The following is a 21,649-nucleotide window of genomic DNA, read 5'->3' as shown; positions in this document are numbered from 1 at the left end:
CTGTGATGAACTGAACTAAATGTGCGGAACACAAACTCCCATTTCCTCAGCTGTCTCAGTGAAAAAGATCAATCTACACTTGCAAGATAAAAACCCATATATTTGATTTTTTTTTTACGGTAATATTTGATGGACATTCAAAAATAACATTCTTACCTCTTGCTCCTCAAAAATGGGCTGATATTTCTCAAGTGACAATTTCTTAAGGATTCCAGTCAGTTCATCTTTGAGAGGGAAAGATGTGAAAAGATATTTTAGAATTTGGCAAAATGCATCAGAACAGTGGTCTTCAAACTCATAAAGCAGTGGCAACCTTATCTCAAATAAATGTCACAAGAAACTCCCAACACGGAAAGCAGATCAAAGCTCAGCTTGTAGGGATGCAGCTGGGGGCGGGTCCAAGCCACTTGTCAGCCACGCCTCCCCCTCAGGGCACGCCCCTGGCATCTCCCCAACCCCAAACCCAAAGTGGGAGGGGGCCAGGTGACCCTCCAACGGCTGCCATCTCCACGCTCTTGGGGTTCTAGCTGCTGGGACTAAAACTCCACTTTCTGTCCAAGAACAGCTTTTAATTATGATTTCTTGACTGCTGGTAGCCGCACCTGCAGCAAACGCTAATGCCAGCAAGTTGTCAGCGAGGCGGAGGAGAAACTTAAGAGAACAAGCAGGTGGCTTCAGACCAGAACTGGAGTTTGGCTCAGTGTGAGGAGGCTGTGGGCTCCCCGAAGGAAGGATGGATACATCTGAGTGGAAGAGATGCCAGAAGGCCACAGAGCAGGGGAAAACAGAAAATTTTGGATAGTAAGATTTCAGAGCAGGGAGGGTGAAGAAAGGAGACAAAAATAGCATCGGTGGGGGGCGGGGGGTGGCTTGAGAAAATATTCATTCACCCATTTGATGGTGATTTACTAGACTAGGCTCTAGGGACTCAACAGAGACCAAAACAGGTAAGCAGGCTGCCAGGCCAAAGGCGATGAGGACGAATGAAGCAGGGTAGGGGTAGATGACAGAATGGGAGAACGTTGTTTATTATAGAGTGTGGTTAGCGAAGTGTTCCTTTATAAGGTACCATTTGAGCAGTAAATGAAGGAGTTAACTGTGTAACACCAAGGAAAAGATCAGCAGGCAGTATTCAGGCAGCAGGAAGAGCAAGTGCAAAGGTCCTGGGGCCATGGGTGCAATTCACAGAAGAGTGGACAGGAGGCTAGGAGGCCTGAGTTCATTTTTTAACTCATTCATTCTACAGCAGCTACCAACATGCCTACTACATGCTGGGAGTCCAAGGATGGAAAGGTCTGTGCTGTGAAGGAGATCAGTGTGGCTGGGGAGATAAAATGAAGAGGATGATGCACCATCAGGCACTCTACTTTGCACACGGATAACCCATTTGCTCTTTACAACAACCGCACAAGTGCCATCCCATCATCGTCCCCATTTACAGATGAGGAAATAAGGTGTCAAAAGGTGGGCTACCATGTCTTGGATGAGATCATACTGCTGGTCCATGGCAAAGCAGGAATTCACACTGAGTGGTCCAGCTCTCTGGCCTGCACTGCACACCCCAGCCCTTCCACCATGTCTCTCACTGGTGACAAGTGCTGTGACAAGGGATATCAATAAGGGGATCTGGGGACGGGGGAGCCGCTGACCAGCCTGAAGGACTGGAAAAGGCTTCACAGGAGAGTGCCACTGAGCTAGGATGGACGAGAGGAAGCAAGTCCCAGCCCGTACAGAAGCCACTGACAGTTTCATGACACCAACACTTTGCTTCTGCTGTTCCCTCCACAGACGCAGCCTTTCCCCATAGTAGTGTGCTGCTTAGGTGGCTAACAGCTGGCTCCCTGAGGGAAATGCATGTGTGTACGGAGGTAGCCATGTAAGTTTATTGCAGATTTTACTGAGGGACACATGTAAGGGACATATAGCACCCAATTTACGTTACAGTAATACGCCATACAACATTGGTTCTTACAAATTCTGTATCGCCAATGCTTGCAGCATCTCAGGCACCTCACTGAATGCTCGCACTGATTTTTGCCCTCCTCTTAGTCCAGAGCCAAGCACTACAGTCCCAACACAGATGTTGCAGGACTGTTTCATTTACAGGAACATGGAAGATGAGACAGAACAATGAGGATGCATATAGGACCTTCATGGGAGCAAGTCCACTCTGTGAGGTAATGGTTTTAAAATCCTGAAAGACTGTTTTCTCAATTTTTTGTGCAAGTCACACATTTAACTTTCTCCAACATTGTCTAGATGATGTCAGAGGCTCTAGGACACAGCAAACCAAACCCTGACTGGTGTGGCTGTTTGCTGACATCATGGAGTCAATGCCCCCTGCTGGCTGATTTCAAGCCACCAGCATAACCCGTGTTCCTGAAAGTGGAACTGGGAAGGGGATGTGCAGAGTGGCGTCTCGTTATATAGCATTTTCTACTGCATAAAGAGCACAGACGTTCGTAAAATTAAAGTTAATAATATATTTTGTTTCAAATACCAGGTATTTTTAATTTAATTAGTGTAATTATGTAAATACATGTAATTTGACTTTTTGGGGCTTCTTTCATATGTGTTTTTATATAGATTTACATATCTATATATTATGTTTTTTTCTTTATATAATATATATACATATATTTTTATTATACAGGTATTATATATAATACACACACACACACAGGTATTGTTGCTTTGTTGTAATTTGACTTTTAATAGCTGTGTTTAATCACTGGCTTGTACATTTCCTATAAATTCGATGACTGACTCTGGTCCGCAACTGCCCCGCCTCTCCTCAGCCCTCTGGCCTGAAGGCCTGCTCTTCCGTGAAGCCAGGCTATCCCGTGCTCTGCCGCTAACCCAGATTGGCTCCCATCTGTGTCACAATCCTGTACTGCTCTTCTGTCGCCTGCACCCAAATCCCCAGCCAGACTGTGAGCCATCCTAACACCCAGACAGGTGACGTCACCCAGTGCCCAAGCTTCTCCCCTCCCCAGAGAGGGAGTCTCGAGAGGGCAGCTGGTGGAAAGATGGGGCAGGACAAAGGCTTGCGTGTAGTCTGTAACTAGGGCTACATTTCCCACACAAATGTCTGGGGGCTGGGTTGCCACTCTGTCCTGTGACAATCTCATGGCCACAGGACAAAGGTCCTGCTGCCTCAGGACACAGGAACTCTGGAAGGGAAAACCAGGCTTTCTACACCAGAGAAATTAATCTAAAAAGAAACTGCTATCAGGTCCTCTTTTGTTTCTATTATGACTAGGGCTTTGCAAACCTTTTAAAATGAAGAGGGAGAGGGAAAAGAATAGGCATGGGCAGTGCATTCAGATATCCACGGTCTCAACAATGTTTTGCAGAAAGGTGGGGTATGAGTACCTAACCGAACCTCTAGGAGTTAGAATTCCTAAAAGCCTCCAAGGTTGGAGAATTCATGAGTGGAGAACCCAACCCTCCATGTAGAAAACACAGCTGGGGAGGAATGGGGTTGCTAGTGACTCTGAAGTGGTTACAAATGAAGGCATTAGAGATCACACAACAATAAAAGCAGCCCCCAAACAAAGAGGATGCCAACAGCAGCATGCATTAATTAGCTTGGTCCAGACCACAGCCAGTGTGGCTGGTTTCAGCTTATCACCTGCTGGGCAGAGCACGCTCAGCCCCGTCCTCCCCATATCCAGGTGCCCTCGTGTGAGCGGGAGGCCCTCCAACACCTGAGACTTCTCTACCTTCTCCAACACACTACTTGATCTGCCCCGGCCTGCACTCCATCTCTCACCAAAGCTCCACTCCCCTCCCTCCCACCTCGACCCCCTCATCCCAGAAACCACCAGAAGGCAGTTTAAAGGACAGGATTCTTCATCTCCCTTTGTCTTTTTTCTCTTCCTATCTTTATCTGGGGCCTTGCAGCTGGGCCTCCACTCCATCATCCTTTCTGCATTATCCCCACAGGAGGGGGCGTACATCATGTGCCCAAGTTCTAAAGTTGTCCTGTTTGCAGGGGACAGCTACTGCCTCTGCTTGCCCACCATCCATGCCCTCCTCCTTCTGAAAATGGCACTGTGACTCTCCTTTGAGGAGCCACTTCTCTCCGAGTCTGCAGGGCAGACCCTGACCCCAGCTACAGAGACAGACAAGAGACCTGCGCCTGACCAATGAGCACATTCCACTGGCACAGACACACGGTCAAGGATGGACAAATGACCCGTCACTGTAAAAAGAGCCAAGGCAGGCCAGTGACATTCACCCCAGGATTTTGCTGGACCTGCTCAGAAGTTAGCATGCTTTCTGCTGGTGTGGCCAAGTTAGCAGGGAAAATGAGTAAGCTTGAAGTTCCTAAGGGACAACTTGGCCACCACTGAGATGAGAGAGCCTACCTGAGATATAGAGAAAAACATGCCCAAGATACCTGGATCAGCACATGCCTGAAGCATACCCTGGACACTTCTGCTTGATGAGCCAACCGATTTTACTTAAACCGGTTTGAGCGGACACTGCATTACTTGAAGATGACAGAATTCCGATTTGCACAAGGTTCAGGGCAAGGTCCATAAGTGGTATTGGAGAAGCATGTCTACAAGTGTGTGTTTGGGTATGTCCACAAAACTCACCTACACTGAAGCACTAGCTGAGGGAGCTTACCATACCAGGAAAGATAAAAATACAAGGTGGGATCAGGGAAGAAAGGGGATAGGAATTTTTGTTGGAAATTTTCAAGGCCCGACTTAGGATGGCTATCGCATCAAGAGCACCTGCAGGTCCCAGTGGCAAAAAGAGGAAAGGGCGGCATTTTAGGACCTTGGCGGACTCACCCTCATCTGTGATGGTGCCACTGCTGGAGCCCCCACTGCTCTTGGACTGCCGATGGGAAGAGGAGGAGGACACTGAGGACTCGGCCGTGTGCCCTTTGGGTGAAGGGGAGGGCGTGAGCGTAGGCGAGGTGCTCTTGGAGGGAGTGGAAGTTCCAGACGGAGGCCTTTTGCTCGTCTCCAGCTTCTGCTGAAAAGAATAAGACCGATATGTAAGCCGTCACCTGGAGGGTGGAGTGATGAAAACAGACACCCGGCAGGGAGCACGGGTGCTGTCTGACTCAGCAAGGAATCCAACCAGGATCTAACCAATCTAACTATGAAATCCACTTCAAAACACAGGCAAAGCAGAAACAGTATTGTCAGAACAGTCGTGGGAAAATCCTCCCCTGGGGCAGAAAGGCGGGGTTGGGGGGGGGAGTAGGAGGGACCAAGAGGCCCCTGAGGAGCCTGGATCCTGTGTGCTAGTCCTGCCCGTGTGCTAGTCCTGCCTGTACGCTACCAGGATCGAGTCCTTGGCCAAGTCCTTTTCCTTCCCAGCCAACGCAGCTCTAGACAGATGTGTGGCTTATCACTACACGAAGTCCCTTTCTGCTCCTGATGTCCCTTCATCTCACCCAGTCACTGCCAACCTTCCACCAAAGAATGCATCACTTTCCCCTTCTTTGTATGTGGGTCATTTAGCTTTTAAAAAAATACCTTTTTATTTTTAAATAATTTTAGACTTATAGAAGAGTTAAAAGATAGAACGGAGCATCCCTGTGTACCCATCAGCCAGCTCCCCTGATGTTAACAGCTTCCGTAACTAGAGCACATCATCAAAATGATGAAATTAACAGTCACGCAATACTATTAGCTAATTGATGGACTTCACCCGGATTTCACTGGTGGTTCCACTTAATGTCCTGATTCTGGTCCAGGATCCCAAGTTGCACTGACTTTTCACATCTGTTTGATGTCCTCCAATCTGTGACAGCTCAGTCTTTCCTTGTTTTTCATGACCTTGACACTGCCGAAGAGTTGAAGAGTTTGTAGAGTATCCCTTGGTTTGGGGCTATTTTCTCATAATTAGATTTGCTTATAGATTTGGGGGCTAATGACCCCAGAGGTAATGAGCCATTCTTACTGCATCACACCAGGAGTCTCAAAGTACCCATTTCTTATTACTGATAATGTTGACCTTCATCACTTAGTTAAGGTGGTGTCTGTCCGGTTTCTCCATGAAGTTGCTAACTTTTCCCTTTAAAATTAACAAATATTTGGGGGAAGGAGGGTAGATATTGAGCTAAATACCTTGTTGCTCCCAGTAATGTTAGCATTTTTCAGTAGCTCTTACCTGCAGCGATTACTACCGTGATATTCTAATGATATGAGATCTGCTATTTCCTTTACCTTTCACATTTATTATTTGGAATTTTGTAAGAAAGAGTTGCTCATTTTCCCATTTATTCAGTTATTTATTTCTTACTGGTATGGGCTCATGGATATTAATGTTATTCTCTGGGCTATAATCTAGTAACTATTGCTATTTATTTTATGGTGATTCAAAGTGTTCCAGTTTTGGCCACTGAGATCTTTCAGGTTGGCTCCTATGTCCTTTCAATATGCCCACCTTTTAAAAATTCTTTCTTTTTAAGGGCATCCCCTTAATTTCTGACACCATAAAATGCTTTAGGCTCATCTTATATTTTTATTGACTCAGCACTGAAATAAACCACTTCTCCAAGGCCGTGATCCCTTTCCTTAGAGAGTGGTATTTAGAAACCAAAATCTGGGTACTAGGTTGGTCGTGGCTACTGGGATGTCACTGCTGGTAGGTCCTCTCAGCAGACAGAGCAAGGAAATAAAGTACACTGAGCCATGTATACACATATCCACACTTATTCCTGTATCAATCTGTATACATATATATACACACACATATTTATAGACACGCATTCATGCTGATTCATACTGACACCTCTGACAACAGTCCAACAACCATGAGGTTTGTTGTAGCATTTCCCCTTCAATTTGATCTCTGACAGTTAAAAAGGGGACTCATTATATTTACCTATTTGATCAACCCTACTATAAAGTGAATATGTATACAAAAAGTACGTGTAAAGTGGCTTCAGAATTTAAACCATACCCCTACAAGAAAAATATTTATCAACTAGAGTGCAGTGTATAGTTATTTGTCTTTATTTGGCCTTATCATATCTACTCGACAGTTTCCCCCCAACCCTACCTCCCAAAGTGTGGTTATGTCAGTCATTTGTAATACAGTTACATCTCTTGTCATGGTCTGCATTCCATCTTTGGTTCCTGGTTCATACTGTTTTTTAAAATTTGCATATAGAAGAAATAATTCAGCTGTGTACAATTCTCTGGGTTTTGAGAAATGCCGAGTTGTGTACCACAGAAGAACAGTTCCATCACCTCCAAAAATCTCTTGTCCTGTCCTTTTCTAGTCAACCTGCCCCTCACCCCAACCCACAGAAATAAAGGATCCCTAGGGTTCCATCTCTAAGGCTTTGTCTTTCTAAAACATTACATAAGTGGAATTATACAATATGCAGATTTTTGGGGGCTGGTGCAGCACACTGCCTTGAAGATTTACTCAAGTTACTGCATGTGTTGACAGTGTGTTCCTTTCTACTGCTGAGCGGTGTCCCATTGCATGGACATACCACAGTTAATTTATCCACTTACCTGTTGACGACATGTCTCCAGTTTGGCCTATTATGGAGAAAACTGCTAGAAACATTCACAAACAGATTTTGGCATGAACAGTTTTTGAAAATGCATTTGGGTTAATACCTAGGAGGGAGAGAGCCAGTTCGTATGTTAAGTGCATATTTAGTTTTATAAGAAACCGCCAAACATTTTCAAGGTGGCTGTGCTGTTTTGCATTCCTACTGCCATCTGAGTTCCAGTGGGTCCATATGCTCACCAACACTTATATCTTTATATTTTTATTTTTAATTTTAGCCAGCCTAATAGGTGTATAGTGCTATGTTGCTGTGGTTTTAATTTGCATTCTCCCCAATAGCTAATGTTCAACATTTTCCCATATGTTTGTTTACTATTTGTTTATTTTTGATGAAGTATCCATTTTGTGTATTTTTTTATAATTTGTTGGTTGTTTTATTGTTGAGCTAAAAAAATTTTTTTCTAAAGTAGGTTACATGGCTAGTGTGGAGCCCAACGCGGGCTTGAACTCATGATCCTGAGATCAAGACCTGAGTTGACACATAACAGACTGAGCCATCCAGGTGCCCCTCTTACTGTTGAGTTTTAAGAGTTATTTATTCAGTAGTTTAAGTAGGATACGGTGAGGCATCTTCTTTTTTATCTTAATCCTATAGTGTTTTCCGAACTTCCTGGATCTGTGATTTGGCATTTATCATTAATTTGGGGAAATTTTCAGGCACTATTTTAAGATATTCTTTCTATCCTACCATTCTCTTTCTCTCTTTGTCTTTAGGGATTCTTATTACTTGTATGTGAAAATAGTTGATATTATCCCATAACTTTTTTATTGTTCTTGTTCTTGTTTTTTAACTTCTTTTTTTCTTTGTGTTTCAGTTTGGGTGATTTCTTTTACCCTGTCTTCCACTTCATTGACTCTTTCTTTGGTGGTGTCAAGCATACTGAAGAGCCCATCAAAGGCCTGCCTATCCCTGCTACCTGTTTTCTATTTCTAGAGTTTTCACTTGATTCTTTCTTAGAACTTCTATCTATCTGCTGAAATAGCTGGATGATCTTCTATGCTCAAATTTTCCATTAGAGCCTTTAACAACTGTAGTTTTTTAAAATTCACTGCCAGGTAATTCCAACACCTGTGTCATATCTGAGTCAGATTCTGATGACTGCTGTGTTTCTTGGGAGTGCAGTTTTTCATGCCTTTTTGTACTCCTTGTACTTTTTGGTAAAGTTAGACATCTTGACTCTCCTGCTAAGCCTTTACTGCTCCTTATGACTACATCCCAGAGTGGAACAAGAATCCTTCTCTTAGATTTTGAAAGATTTTGTCATTTAGTTGCCTATATTGTTAATAAATTCTGCTTTTTTATAAAGAAGGACATTCAAGTACAGCTTCTGATAAGGCAGGAGATAATTAGTATATCCCAACTAAACAGATCTATCCCAGTCAAAGCAAAGAGAAATGATACTCTGGACCTTCTGGGCAGCATCATTTGGTGGGGGTAGGGGTGGGAAACAGACAAATACACTTATTTGGGATGTCTGAAATATCTGAACTTCCCTATATTCCCAGTCAGTATAGCAGACTGATTGTGTTAATAGTGTCATCTCAACTCCTCCTATGTAACCCTGTGAGTTCTCCTGTAGTGGGCATGCTGACTTGCTTAAACAACCTGATTGGTTTTCAACTCCTGCCTTTGGCTGTTGTCATGAGAACATATCTAAGTTTGCTGTGGGCACACAAAGCTCAGTTATCCTGATCACCCTCCCAAAAGCCAAATGTATAAGTGATACCCCCAGACCAGATAGCTAAGTTCACACTGAAATACTGACCCACAGGTTCATGAGCTAAAGAAATGCTTTTTGTTTTAAACCATTAAGCTTTAGGGTAGGAACGGAGAGGCAACATACTCAGTGGGACTTTGGGCTCCCAGAGGTCTGGGGAGCACTGATGCACGCTCTGACTTCCCCGATTCTGTGTCTCCTCAGGTTCACTTCAGGCTGATTCGTGAAGATGCCAGAAGCCATGCCTTGAGAATATTCCACCATTATGGTGGTGCTTGTCTTCAGCCAAGTTCAAAAATCAGTTTCAGGAGGCTCCTATTTTGAATACTGATTTCTAATCCTTCCTAGGGAGTCTTTGACAAGTACTTCATGTCTCCATTTTGCTGCTTGGAGCTTTTGACAGAAAGACCACTCCTTGTGTCCTTTGATTTAGGGCAGTGGTTTCTAGGAGCCCTGGGTTGGGCTGGCTGCAGTACTCTGGGGGGAAATCAGAGTCTTCAGACCCTGTCTTGAAGAGTCATTCAGAGATGCTGGGTGGAGCCCCAAAACCTGAATTTTTAGACAGTTCCCCAAGCATATTGCTAGGAGTATCAGGCGATCACAGAACTAGATAGCTTTCCCCATTTGTTTCCTAAATGCATCTTTTCATACAATCTCCTTTGATCAGAATATACTTGTATATAGATTGCATAATAGATGCTGCCAAGTGAGACAAGAGTTAACTTATAATTTAGATGCCTACCTATTTTGAACACCAGTTAAAGGAAAGGAAGCTAACAATTATCTAACACATCATAAGATCATCCAAATAGAAACAGAAAAATTTAAACAACAGAGAAGAGGAAATTTATATCAAAAGCCAGACTAGAAGACTTACTTTGGTTAGTAGCTCTGAGTTTCCTAGCAGCAAAGACAAAATGAGAACTATAATAATTATATAATTCTTTTTATCTGAAGGAAGAAAATATACGACAGGATCAGTAGAGACATTTTTCTAGAGCAGAATTCTAAAGGGGATTAATTACACAGACCCCTATCACACATACAATTTTTCAATATAATGGAAAATATGCTAATTCGTAGGGAGAAACTTTTTCTGGAACTATATTATAAAGGGAACCTAATTATATAAGTCTGATTGCAAAAGGGACCTTGAAAAACCAAAAGTTATATAGCCAACAGTGGAGGGCAGAAAATGAAGACTATTTCTCATACATCCGTTAGAACAGCATCTCTGGAGGCACTTCTGGGCAAGGGCCCAGGGGTGAGGCTTTCAGGTGATCCAACTTTTCTCAGGAAAAGCTCAAGACGTCTAAAACATATGAAGAGCGGGACAGTGCTTGGACGTGGGGTCCTCTCAGAGGATAAAATGGGCTACACTGAACCACTGGAGGGGGGCACCTGGCGGGCCACCTGGTAGAGGAGCCAATTTATACTCAACCACCAGGAACCCACACTTGGGTGGGGAGTTGGCTCACGCCACTAACCAACTCAGGTGGAGCGGACAGATTCTAATGATACTAAAAAACTTCCCACTCTAGAGAGACATTTGCGGTTTCCTGTCCTTTGCAAACTCCATACAGAGACTAACAATGTGTTGAGCGCTCTTGGGCTGCATCCATGGGGGAATGGTGCAGAGAGGTGAGGCTCCAACTCGTCCTGTCTTCCAACCTTGCTTTAGTTCTTCCCCTCTGGAAGGCTTCACCCTGGAGCAGTCTCGCCCTGCCCCACCCCTGTCCCCTTCATGTGGCTCCTCATCCTTCAGACCCTCTGTAGGTGTCACTGCTGCCCTCAAGCCTGGGGAGTGGCCCCCATCTGTGCCCCCACAGCATCCCCCTCCTCACCGCCAGAGTCCGCAGTGACAGTCTGAAAGCAGTCCCCCACTCGGTTCACTGCCGCACCCCTACTGCTAGCAGCTCTAGGCACAAAAGCAGCCACCCCAGACCGGTGCCCAGTAGAGGAATATGGTGGGAGCACAACTACTCCCTCTGGTCATGTGAGCAGTTACAGCTGCTGCAGCCTCGCTGAGTGCCAGGGCCCCACTCAAAATGCTCCAGCATGAGGCTGAGATCTGACCCTAGGCGTCTTCTCCTGATCACACCCTCTACACTTCTTGGCTCTAAGCTATGACCCAGTGTACACAGTGTAAGGCTGAATGAGGCACCTGGAGAGGCCCTGCAGATCAGGTGGGAGGCAGACGCCCATGTGCAGAGGGCTGAGGGCACAGGGTGGGACCCCAGAGATTGCAGGCATGATCCGGCCCTCCCCAGAAAGCCCGGGAGCAGCTGGCCGCCAGGGGTCTGTCTTGAGTCCTGTCCCAGGACTGCGGCACTGCCCGTGTCCCCCCAGCACGTGGGCCATGTGAGGACAGAACCTATGAGTGTACTAGGAGGAGACAGAGGCAGAACACGCACCTTGCTGCTGGGACCGCCACCACCTGCGGGGGAGACTGGTAGTTCAGACGAGCTGGACCCTGGTGCTGGCCCAGCGGGACTTGACTGGTGGCTGGGCTTTTGCTCCGATAAACCGGCTGCTTTTTTCCTCTGGGCAGCGATTTGGGACAGGACACTGTCTATGCTGCCACCTGAGGAAAGAGGAACAGACGTGACTGCCAGGGGTCCAGGGCCCGGCAACAGGGGTCTGGTGGACTTCGAGAGCTGATCTTGCAGAGCTGGAAATGCCTTTCCCAGACTCCCCCTTGACCCCATGTGTCTGCAGGCTGGGGTTGACCCCAAGAGGACTGTGCATGAAAATCAAAGGTGGCAAGGACCCAGGGGTGGCCACCATGCTCTGAAGGCCTCACGGTGAGGTGCTGAAGGAGGCAGTGTGGGTACGATCAGCTTGTCCTCACTTTCCCTGGGCCACAGCCAGCTGAAGCCAGCCTCCCACAGGTACAGATGCCCGGCCTAGCCGCTCACGGCAGCCCCCGCGCTAGTGTGTGCCCTCCGACCCCCCACTTTCCAGAGCTGTGTCAAAAACTTCCTCACCGCAATACTCAGAGTGGACAACGATGTTCCCTCTCCCAGTTGCCCCAAAACCCACTAGCAAGCTCGCATTATTATGAGAGGAAAGGGGAAGGGGATGATGCCCAGGGCTAGAGAGGATCTGAGAGAGCACTGACCACCGACGTCGGGAAGGTGGCAGCCAGGTGCTGCGTGTGGCTGTGAATATTCGTGCATGTATGAAAGTGCCATTCTGGAGGGCAAAAGGCAATGCTGTGAATTCACTGGAGACTCCTTGAGCCACATCGGGGAGGAAGACAGGGTGTGCGCAGTTGTTCCTGGGACCATCCACCGAGCAAGCACGGGGGGCCGCCCACACCCGCAGCCCCACGGGACCCTCCTGCCTCCCCTGAGTGGCCCTGCCTGGTACCCACCTGAGCGGTTATGCAGCTCCCCGCCATGCCTGCTCGAGCCCCCTACCCCGCTGGAGCCACCTGAGGAATGAGGTGAGTGGTTGAAGTTTCCAGAATTGGCGGGAGAGGTGGGGCTTCTGGAGAGAGATGGAAATTTAACAGGCCTGACAGGAGTCTGCAAGAATAAGGTGGGTGCTGTGGTTAGGGTCTGTTGCTCCCTCCTCTGGGCACACACGATCACAGCAGGGAGGGACCCGGAGTCCCCTGGCTCACCCTAGCTGATGCCTGAGCCCAACACACCTCTGCCAACCAGTGCTCAGCGCACCAGGCATCCCCTGGGAGGCAAGTTTACCTCTAGCTGCTGACAACCAGACCACCAACTCAGGCTGAGCCCCTGTGGTGTCAGTCCCCGAATCACCCCACTTTCAGCATCACTCAACCCCCTCCCCCCACAGCACAGACTAGATGCTAGCTGGCCCTGCTCATTCCCTCCAGGGGCCAGGCTCTCACTCTCCTGCTAGAGACTTGCTGTTGCAATAGTCCCAGGAGGCAGCTGCGAGCAAGGCTCACCCCATTTTACAGAGAGATGGAGGTTCTCAGTTCTTTCAGTCACTCAACACAATGGCAGCGCAGGGTCCTAAATCATCACTCTTGGTCTGCCATTTACTGATTCTATGGTGTGGCACCTACATGCAAGGGATAATCTCCTCAGGAGAGGGACTGCCTCAGGACATTACAGAGACACACCAAGGCCCACGGAGTCACAAGCCACCGTGGGCAAAAAAGCTAGACGTCACACTCCTTGTAAGTATAAGAAAATACCAGCGGTGCATATAGTTGCCTCCTAGTGTTTGCTCCTGGTCATCGACCTGAACAATGACATCATGTGGAAGTTGGTTTGAAACCAAGAACCTAACTCCCCTTCCTGGCCCAGGCCACAGAGTTGGGTGCGCTATGGCAGGTTACTTGCCCTCTCCAGGTCTCAGTCTCCTCATCTACTAAAGGGAAGGTTGGATTAGATCAGGTCTTCAGGCTGTGCTCTATGGAGCTCCGGGGCTCCAGAGAAAAGGCAGAAAAGAGGGGGTCCCCCCAACTTCCATTCCCTTCACACCATATTTTAATCCCGTTGTAGGATTCATGAGACAAAAGGATAACACTCATTTAAAAGAAAACAAAACCTTCGACCTTGCTGGATTAGCAGGTCAGAGGTCCCTTCTGCCCACAGCACAACCCAACTTCAGGGAGCAGTGAGTGAGTATCACAGCCAGGGGACTTACAGCATCGGTGCTCCCACCAGCCACGCCCACGGGGGCACCCCTGCCAGCTCTCTGGGGCAGCACAGTCTTCACGGGCTCTGCCTTCCCACTGTGACATGTCCGGGACCGATCGGAGCTCCACAGCTCAAAACTGGAAGGGGGTAAGAAAGGGGGGATGACTGCCTTCAGCTTGTCACTCGGGAGTCTGGGGAAGGGGGCTCCATTGCGAAGCTGAAAAAGACAGGCTGTGGGTTAGACAAGCCCCAGTGGGGCTCTTCATGGAACTCTCCAGGTTTCTCCCGCTTCTCAGAGAATGGCACCTGCATCTACCCCCTCACCCCTCCCAACACACAACCTGCCGGAAACCCAGGCGGTACCCTCTGCTCGCCTCCCAGCAACCGAGCAATACCCTCCTTTACTCTGTTCCAGTCCCCAGCCTCTTTTGTGTCCATGATAGCAGCTAGAATGGAGACAGAGGGGATGGGGAGATGGGCGGGGCAAGGGATGCTGAGTGTGCTGTGACAGGGACCCCTGAGGGGCTGGGGAAAAGGGCACTGCAGGTCCAGGGAGCAGAATGCAGCAGGGCCCAGCAGCCAGAGGGGCAGGACGGAGGGGAGAGCTGGGGGTCTCAGGAGGAAGGGGCAGGGCACGGCAGGGGGGACCACGAGGCCCAGACAGGCTCTCTGTGAGCCCAGCAAAGACTCCCTTCCCCATCCCACCACACCCTTCCTACTCCAGCCACACCTCCCACTGCTGACATTTTTAACTGTAATTTTATATTTTGAAAATGTGATTTAGGGTTAGTATAAAATCCCCACAATGATGACTGGTGGATTGTCAAGGAAAAGCATTCACACAGTCCACACTAACTTTAATTAAGAAAAGACAGTGGACTTGGTGCCAGATGGCGCTTTGCAGGGAAGGGCATCCCACAGCTAAACCTGCCTCAGGAGCCGGGCACGCGTGCATCTCCACTAGGACGACTGCAAACGCCCACTCAGCAGGGCTCCCTGGCCATCCTCCATCTGCCCAGGGGCAGCCCAGCACGCCGGCGCCTTCCATCAGGCATTAGGAGGTGGGATGGGGAAGCGCCACGGCAGGTGATGGCTGGGCAACCTGGGTCCCACCCTGGCTTCCCCGAGCTCTTCTGAGAGTCTGTGAACAGGGCTGTCCCGTCAGGACCTCAGTAACCTCAGCCAGCAATGAGGGTCGGACTAGAAGTGGACTAGGGATGCACCCGGCTGCAATGCGCTCACCCCTCAAAAGGCATTTTTCACTCCTTGAGGTCAGAGTCTAAATTGTTGCAAACTTTCTGGAAGGCATGACAATGCCCACTGACCACTGACCCAGAAATCCTATTTCTAGAGGTTTACCCCCAAGGAAACAGTCAGGCAAGCAGGGGAAACTGAGGCATAAGAATATTCATCAGATCTGTGAAAACAACAACTAAAACCCCAAAGTCCAACAGGTGAGCCCTCACTGGTCTGTGAGGCACAGTCCCATGACGAACGTCGTATCATGCGGCTACTTGACGTGCTGTGGCTAACGAGTGTTTAATGGCATGCGACAGACGGTCAGACGAACTGTTAGTTAGGTCAGGCTCAGCACAGCATAGGGAAGAGAACAGTGCCGACCTCCCAGGGGTGCTGGGGAGGCTGAATGGGCAAACATATGTTAAGTGCTCCTAATGGTGGCCAGCCCTTAGTAAGAGCTGTGAGACGTATTTGCCGCTGTCATACAGGGACGCGATACACTCGTAGAGGCTAAAATACAGCTAGAAAAATACTCAAAAGATACAAAGCACAAAATGTCGTCATGATCCTGTGTATCATCAAAGGTGATTTTATGTTTCTTCTTTATACTCAACTGCATCTTCCCAAATCTTGGCAACAGCCCTTCTCATACAAAAGTAACTGCTGTTGTTTAATGAGATTAGCAAGTGTCCGGCAGCACAAGTGCCCACCTTGGTAAACTGGTCTAGAGACAGGGATTCATACCTATCGCACAGCAGGACAAGGCTGAAAGAGCAGATCCCTCTGCACTGGGCTCCAGGTGCCACCGGTCCCTGAGGCAGCTGAGGCCCTCACTGGGGAAGCTTCTGCTCCCTTCTCCTCTCCGATACTGCCCTCTCCTGGTCAGCCTTCAGATTAGGGTCCTAGAGCTAAATGGACTTCAGTTCAACCCCAACCAGGAGGGTCTCATTTCAAACAGAAGCACATGAGGTCCAGAGAGCGGAAGTCACAAGTCCAAGGTCACACAGCAGATAACTGTGAGCTCCTTCTGGGCCAGGCACTATGCTAAGAACTTCCTGGGGATAAACTTATTCAAACAAACAACCATGAGGAATAGCGTCCCTTAAGTCAGAGACTGCCAGCCGTCCCCCAGTACCCGTCTTCCACATCTTCCTCAGTAGACACCCCTGACACTATGATGAGACACAGCCACCTGGAACAGAGACTGCATTTCCCAGCCTCCTGTGCAGCGACTCCCACGTGACTGCATGCTGGCCGACCTGACATAAGCAGAAGTGGCATGCGGGTTCCCAGGAAACTTTAAAGACACGTGGTATGTGCCCGCAGCCGCTTGTCTCTCCCCTCACCTCTCCTGCTGGCTCGAATGGCCACAGCTCTGGCAGCCGTCTAGGTAACAGAAGCCAAGTATGGGTAGAAGGAAGCATGTCCCTAATTCCATGGGTCAACGTACCAGTCCTGAGCTGCACTTGAGAAAAATAAGCTGCTGTCTCATCTATGCCACTGTCATTTGAGGACTTTCTGGTACTCATAGCCCAAACTAATCCTGACCCATCTCTAGTTCACAGATGAAGAGACAGAGGCCTCTCGGGCTGCAAGCACAGCCTCCTCCGTGACACCTGACTCCCCACAACCAAAATAGTGAGTCCAATGTCCCCCATCAAGTCCTACCGTTCAAAGCCCTGTCCTTAGTGCTGCCTCCCTGCAAACACCATCAGGGCTGACATCTGGCCACTGAGCACCAGCACAGACTTACCCATGGCTTCTGGCTGGCATCTGTTCCCCACCCCCTCAGTGCCAGAGCTGTGACCAGGGTCACACGTTTTGATATCAACCCCATCTGTGACCACCACAAAGACAGACACATGTCTATATCCAGCCTCGTAAATCAATCAACTCATGACTAGTAGAGACCTGAAATGCTTTTAGAAAAGCCCCACACTCACCATGGTGGTCAATAACACATCTTCTTTGTCTCCTCTCGTGCTCCCAGGACCTGAGAGACAAATGGAAATTTCCTGAAATGATCCCCCCTCCAACTCCAAACGGGTTCACGGCATGAGGAAGAGTGACAAGGTCAGCATTCATCCCGGAAAACCAACTCTCCTGAGTGATTTAATATTTAATAATAATTGGTATTCAATATCTGAACAGAAGGAAAATATTTAAAAGGTATCTCTTGAAGCATGTTTTCAGCTTTTCCATAAACCACTGCCACGCGGGTCAGACAGTGGAGGACCCAGCTCAATAGTCTGTCTCAAACAGCGCTGCTGAAGGAGCTCGTCTAGGGGCTGGGAGTCTGGTAGAAGGGATGTGATGTAATCAACTGTCCAATCAGTGTGGGACTCTCCTTCGATCCCCTGGCAAAGTCATCCAATCTGTTGAACATCTCCAGCGGTGGGAAGTCCATTACCTACCCCACAAGCCCCCACGAGGTAACTCATTCTATTTTAAAACCTTCCAGTGCTAGAGACCAATCATCCTGGACAGGTGGTGAAAGCACCTATCAGAGGCAAGGGACAGGCAGGGCCTGGCTTCTGGTCCCTCAGCAGGGTGTGTGGGACCGAGGCAAGGGACTCTCACCACCACCATCCCCACTCTACCATGCTGACTGCACTGGTGTCCCTGCCTCTCAGTCCTTCCCCAGACCAGCCACTCTGCTCCTGTGTCACATCCCAATAAGCATCTCCCCTCTGACATCAGCCCAGGAGACAGGACAAAAGGCAGAGAATTTGGGTCTGACCATTCTGAGAATTCTACAGCACATGCAGTGTTTTCTTACCATTCTCTTTCATGGTAGGGGCGACAGCCTGAAGCCCCAGGCGACTTAGCTTATCCTGGGGGGATGCCCGCATCGTGGAGTCCAGTGCTGACTCTGGCTCATCACAGAAAGGCAAAGGCTGGTTGCTGGAGAGCCCGCGGGGCAGGGTCTGCGTCAGTTTGAGCTTCCGGAACCGATTGGACATTCGGTTCCACCAGGACTGCCAAGGAAATGCAGAGCAGAGGTCGTGCTCCAGGAACACCCAGCCTGGGGGTGGGGACTACACTTTACACAGGCTTCCCCTCTGCTCCCCGGGCGCATGACAAGTTCTCCCAAACAGCCACCGCACCCTCTCCCTCTTTCTAAATCCTTTCTGACTCAGCTCTTAGGGGCGACCCTATCTGCCACCCCTCATCTCACCAATCTCCACCTCACACAGATCGAGAATTGGAGACCCAGATGGGGTGCCCACTTGCTCGGAGTCTTATAGTGAGTCGGGGACAGACAGATGGACAAGAGGTGATGCCAAACACGGTAATATCAGTCACTGTGTAACCTCCTCCCCCAATTCCTGTGTGAGTGAGAGATGTCAGGTGTCCACTGCAAGGCCTGGGGCACCTGCTCCAGCAACTGACGTCCCCCCACTGAGAGAGGGGGGGACCGGTACCACCCCCCAGGGTGTCCCATAACCCTGGGACACACCGGGAGGGGAGGCCAGGAGGGCGCGGCTGCGGCGGCAGCGAGGACGGGGCTGCAGGGACCTCTGCGAATGACAGCAAGAGGAAGACCTGGGGCTTGCGTGAGCGATGCACAGGCACAGGGGGCCAAGCATGCAGATCATGGAGGTGCCAGAACCCCAGACAGGATGGCGGAGAGGAAGGTGGATTTCAGGCAAGTAGAGAAGATGGGGAGCACGAGAAATTCAAAGAAGAATACTCGGCTTGCAGTTAGCAATGAGCAACTGGAGGTCATTCTGGAATTTCCAGAAAGCCACGGATGCAGGCCCATGGGCAGCGGGGAGACCGGAGAACAGCACCAGCAGCAGTATCCCACGTGCAGACACAGACGCCGCACACACATGGCCTGGGAGAAGAGGCATTTGGATCCCCCCCATATCTGCCATGCTCACTGCTCACCCCCAGTTTACTTCCTGCTCCTGCTGGGCCGCCCTCACCCTAGCCGAAACCAGCCCGGCGTCAGTAGGAAGCGGCAGGCATCCTGCAGCCTGTCAGCCTTGCTCTCTCTCTAGCCCTGGAGGACAGGAAAAGGCCAACCTTAAGCCCGCCTTTGTCATCGGGCAGCACTGGGACGCTCCAGGGCTGTCGAGCCTTCGAGTGCGGCAGAGGCGGTGGGTGGCTGGGCCGGCCTTTGTCTTTAGTCACCTGCATGCAGACAGATGCCAGCAGTCGAACAAGTTCCGTGTCTATGGACACAAAAGGCAGCGCTTTACCTGCAAATACGTCCGCTGGGCTACGGAGGGGAGGGGGCTCAAGGAGACCCCGCTTGGCCTCAGAACTCATTTCCCCACAGAAAGATCGACGGGCAGCATGGTTTAAGAGGACAGACTCTGCAGCCGATGGCGGGGGCTTCGGGTCTGCCTCGGCCCCTCCCCGGCTGTGCAACAGCAGGTGAGTGAGTCTCTGGGTCTCTGGAAAGGGCTGCCAGTAGGCACCACAGGAAGGCATGTGGAGGATTCAAGGGAATTCCTGCCTAAGGTAAGTGCTTAAGAGAGGTCGGGTCTTGTTATTATTACCTGGGTTACCAAAACAAAACAACGCAATAAGTGAAATTGACAAGAAAACACTACAAACTATTAACAGTGTTTTCCTCTTGATAACTTTTTTTTTTCTCTCCAAGTGTTCAATAATAAGCATGTGTTTCTTTGAAAATTTCAGGCAAAAAGTTTGTTTAAAAAAACTCACTAGGAAAAAAAAATCGACTAGCGAGAGGGTAGGGAAGTGATCGGAGGCCAAGGGAGAAGAGACACAGTGAGACACGAGTTTGTGTGAGGAAAGGGTGCGTGATGAAGGGATGAGTTCGGAGGACACAGACTCTTGGCACACCGGGAGGGTCTCTGATGAGGCGGAGCGAGCTTATTGGACTTGGGCAGAGGACCCCAACTCGCCGGCTAAGTCAAGCCATCTCTCTTGACCCTGGTCACCTCCCCTCCACAAGGGGACATGCAGCTCTGCTTCCCCTCACACACCCTGTGAGGATGAAATGGAACCAGGTAGGCACATGGGGTCTGCGGTGGGGGCAATGCCAGTGATGAGGTAGGGTGCTCCGGCCCACCACCCCATAGCCCAGGCGGTAAAGACCTCTCCCAAGGCCAGCAGGCTGGGATCTGGCTCACAGCTCTAAGTCTGTGGGTCAGAAGGGCCTCCCAGCCTCTCTCCTTCCCTGGACTGAAACTCCAGGGCAACAGGAGACAGGACAGACAAACAGACTCTGATCCCTGAGTTGCCTGACTGGATGCCTCAGGTCTGAGAGGAGGGCCTGTCACAGTTGGGGAGGGCCCAAGGGGAGCAGCAGATGCCTGCGGGGACCAAGAAACATGGGAGTATGGATGGCGACACTGCCAGCAGAGTGCCCTTGACCCAGCTGCCTCTACCTACACAATTTAGCACAGGGGGCCATGGCTTCATGTCTGCTTCTCCTCGTCAAAGGGGCCTTTCTGTTTCCCTGAGAGTCAGGGTTTCTGGCTCCGAAGCCCTGGTACCATTCTGGGGCTTGTGTGGCCCACTGAGGCAGATTCGTGTCTTGCTGGCCTTCCCTCCTAGGAGACTCCCTGAAGGCCGGTGCCAGAGAAGCCCAGAGGTTTACCTGGTGCCAGCCCAGCCTTTACTGAGGAAGGAAGCCACTTGTCTGAGGACCCGTGGTGAGCCCCTTGGGGCTTAAGAGTGACTTCCCCCATGAGTAAGCAAGGGCTGAAAACAAAGACGACTCTCTCCATTCCTAGCCAGAGAAAGGCTGTGCAGGTTTACAACCCTTTTCCAGAAACAACCCACCAGGATCACTCAGCAGCATCACTAGGTCAAAGGCCGTGTACCCGTTTTTTGCACGAAGAGTGACATCAGCCCCTTGGTTTAGCAGATATTTGACAATTTCCTTATTCCTAGGGAGGAAAGAAAAAGCCAGAGTTAGAGGCACTGAAAGCGAAAGCCTGGCTTTGTTCCTGGGCAAGCTGACGGTATTAACTACAGGCCCTATCCCAGAGCCCAAAAGAAGGGCACGGAAAGCTGCGAAGGGTCTCACACTCCTCCTTCCCTACACCATGGGCTGATCAGACGCGAATGTGATGGAAACCAAAGCCGAGGTGTTCCTTCCACAAACAAAAGGAAAACTACGTGGCCAACACACCCACACATAAATTCCCCACTCCTCCTGCCCCAAATCAGGACACCCACACTGTAGAAGCCCCACATAGGCCAAGGTGTCTGATGCAGAAGCCCGAGGCTGACCAAACAGTAAAACAAACTACTTTGAGATGACACGGGAGAGTGCTGTGATCACCTGAAACAGGGAAGGAAGGGCCGGTTATTTGGAATCAGACCACCGAGCCACTATAAGAAGGTCTGCAGCTCCTGGTCTCTGGGCCAGCCTCCCTGGGAGAGGCAGAACAGGAGGTGAAGGGATTCAGAAGCACCAGTCAATGGCGGTGCCTATTCAAAAGGAGAGGGTGAGGACAAGATTCACTGCCAGTTGCTGAGAAGCCAACGGTATGAATGGCTCATGGAAAGGATTCCAGT

At 49.6% G+C, this 21,649-nt stretch overlaps 1 protein-coding gene across 5 annotated transcripts in view; it reads right to left on the bottom strand.

The window, feature by feature from the left end:
- ANKS6 (ankyrin repeat and sterile alpha motif domain containing 6) overlaps positions 1-21,649 on the bottom strand; it is a 43,270-nt gene that overhangs the window by 12,232 nt on the left and 9,389 nt on the right. The window contains exons 5-14 of one of the 5 annotated variants that reach the window (XR_004277415.1): positions 20,909-21,015; positions 19,175-19,323; positions 17,922-18,120; positions 17,086-17,135; positions 13,911-14,120; positions 12,655-12,808; positions 11,693-11,862; positions 10,156-10,178; positions 5,680-5,814; positions 4,905-4,992 (exon numbers count right to left, since the gene is read on the bottom strand). Coding sequence is in view for 4 of the 5 variants with exons in the window: in XM_032307427.1 (XP_032163318.1) it covers positions 157-224; positions 4,809-4,995; positions 11,693-11,862; positions 12,655-12,808; positions 13,911-14,120; positions 17,086-17,135; positions 17,922-18,120; positions 19,175-19,323; positions 20,909-21,015 (1,294 nt within the window). In the remaining variant the exon portion in view is untranslated. Of the gene's footprint in view, positions 1-156; positions 225-4,808; positions 4,996-5,679; positions 5,815-10,155; positions 10,179-11,692; positions 11,863-12,654; positions 12,809-13,910; positions 14,121-17,085; positions 17,136-17,921; positions 18,121-19,174; positions 19,324-20,908; positions 21,016-21,649 lie in introns of those variants that run through there. The other 4 variants (XM_032307427.1, XM_032307428.1, XM_032307429.1 and 1 more) reach the window with 4 other exon arrangements.

The sequence above is a fragment of the Mustela erminea genome, chromosome 12, assembly GCF_009829155.1.
Source record: "Mustela erminea isolate mMusErm1 chromosome 12, mMusErm1.Pri, whole genome shotgun sequence".
In the NCBI taxonomy this organism is placed as follows: domain Eukaryota; kingdom Metazoa; phylum Chordata; class Mammalia; order Carnivora; family Mustelidae; genus Mustela; species Mustela erminea.
This window is presented reverse-complemented; position numbering and strand designations above follow the sequence as displayed.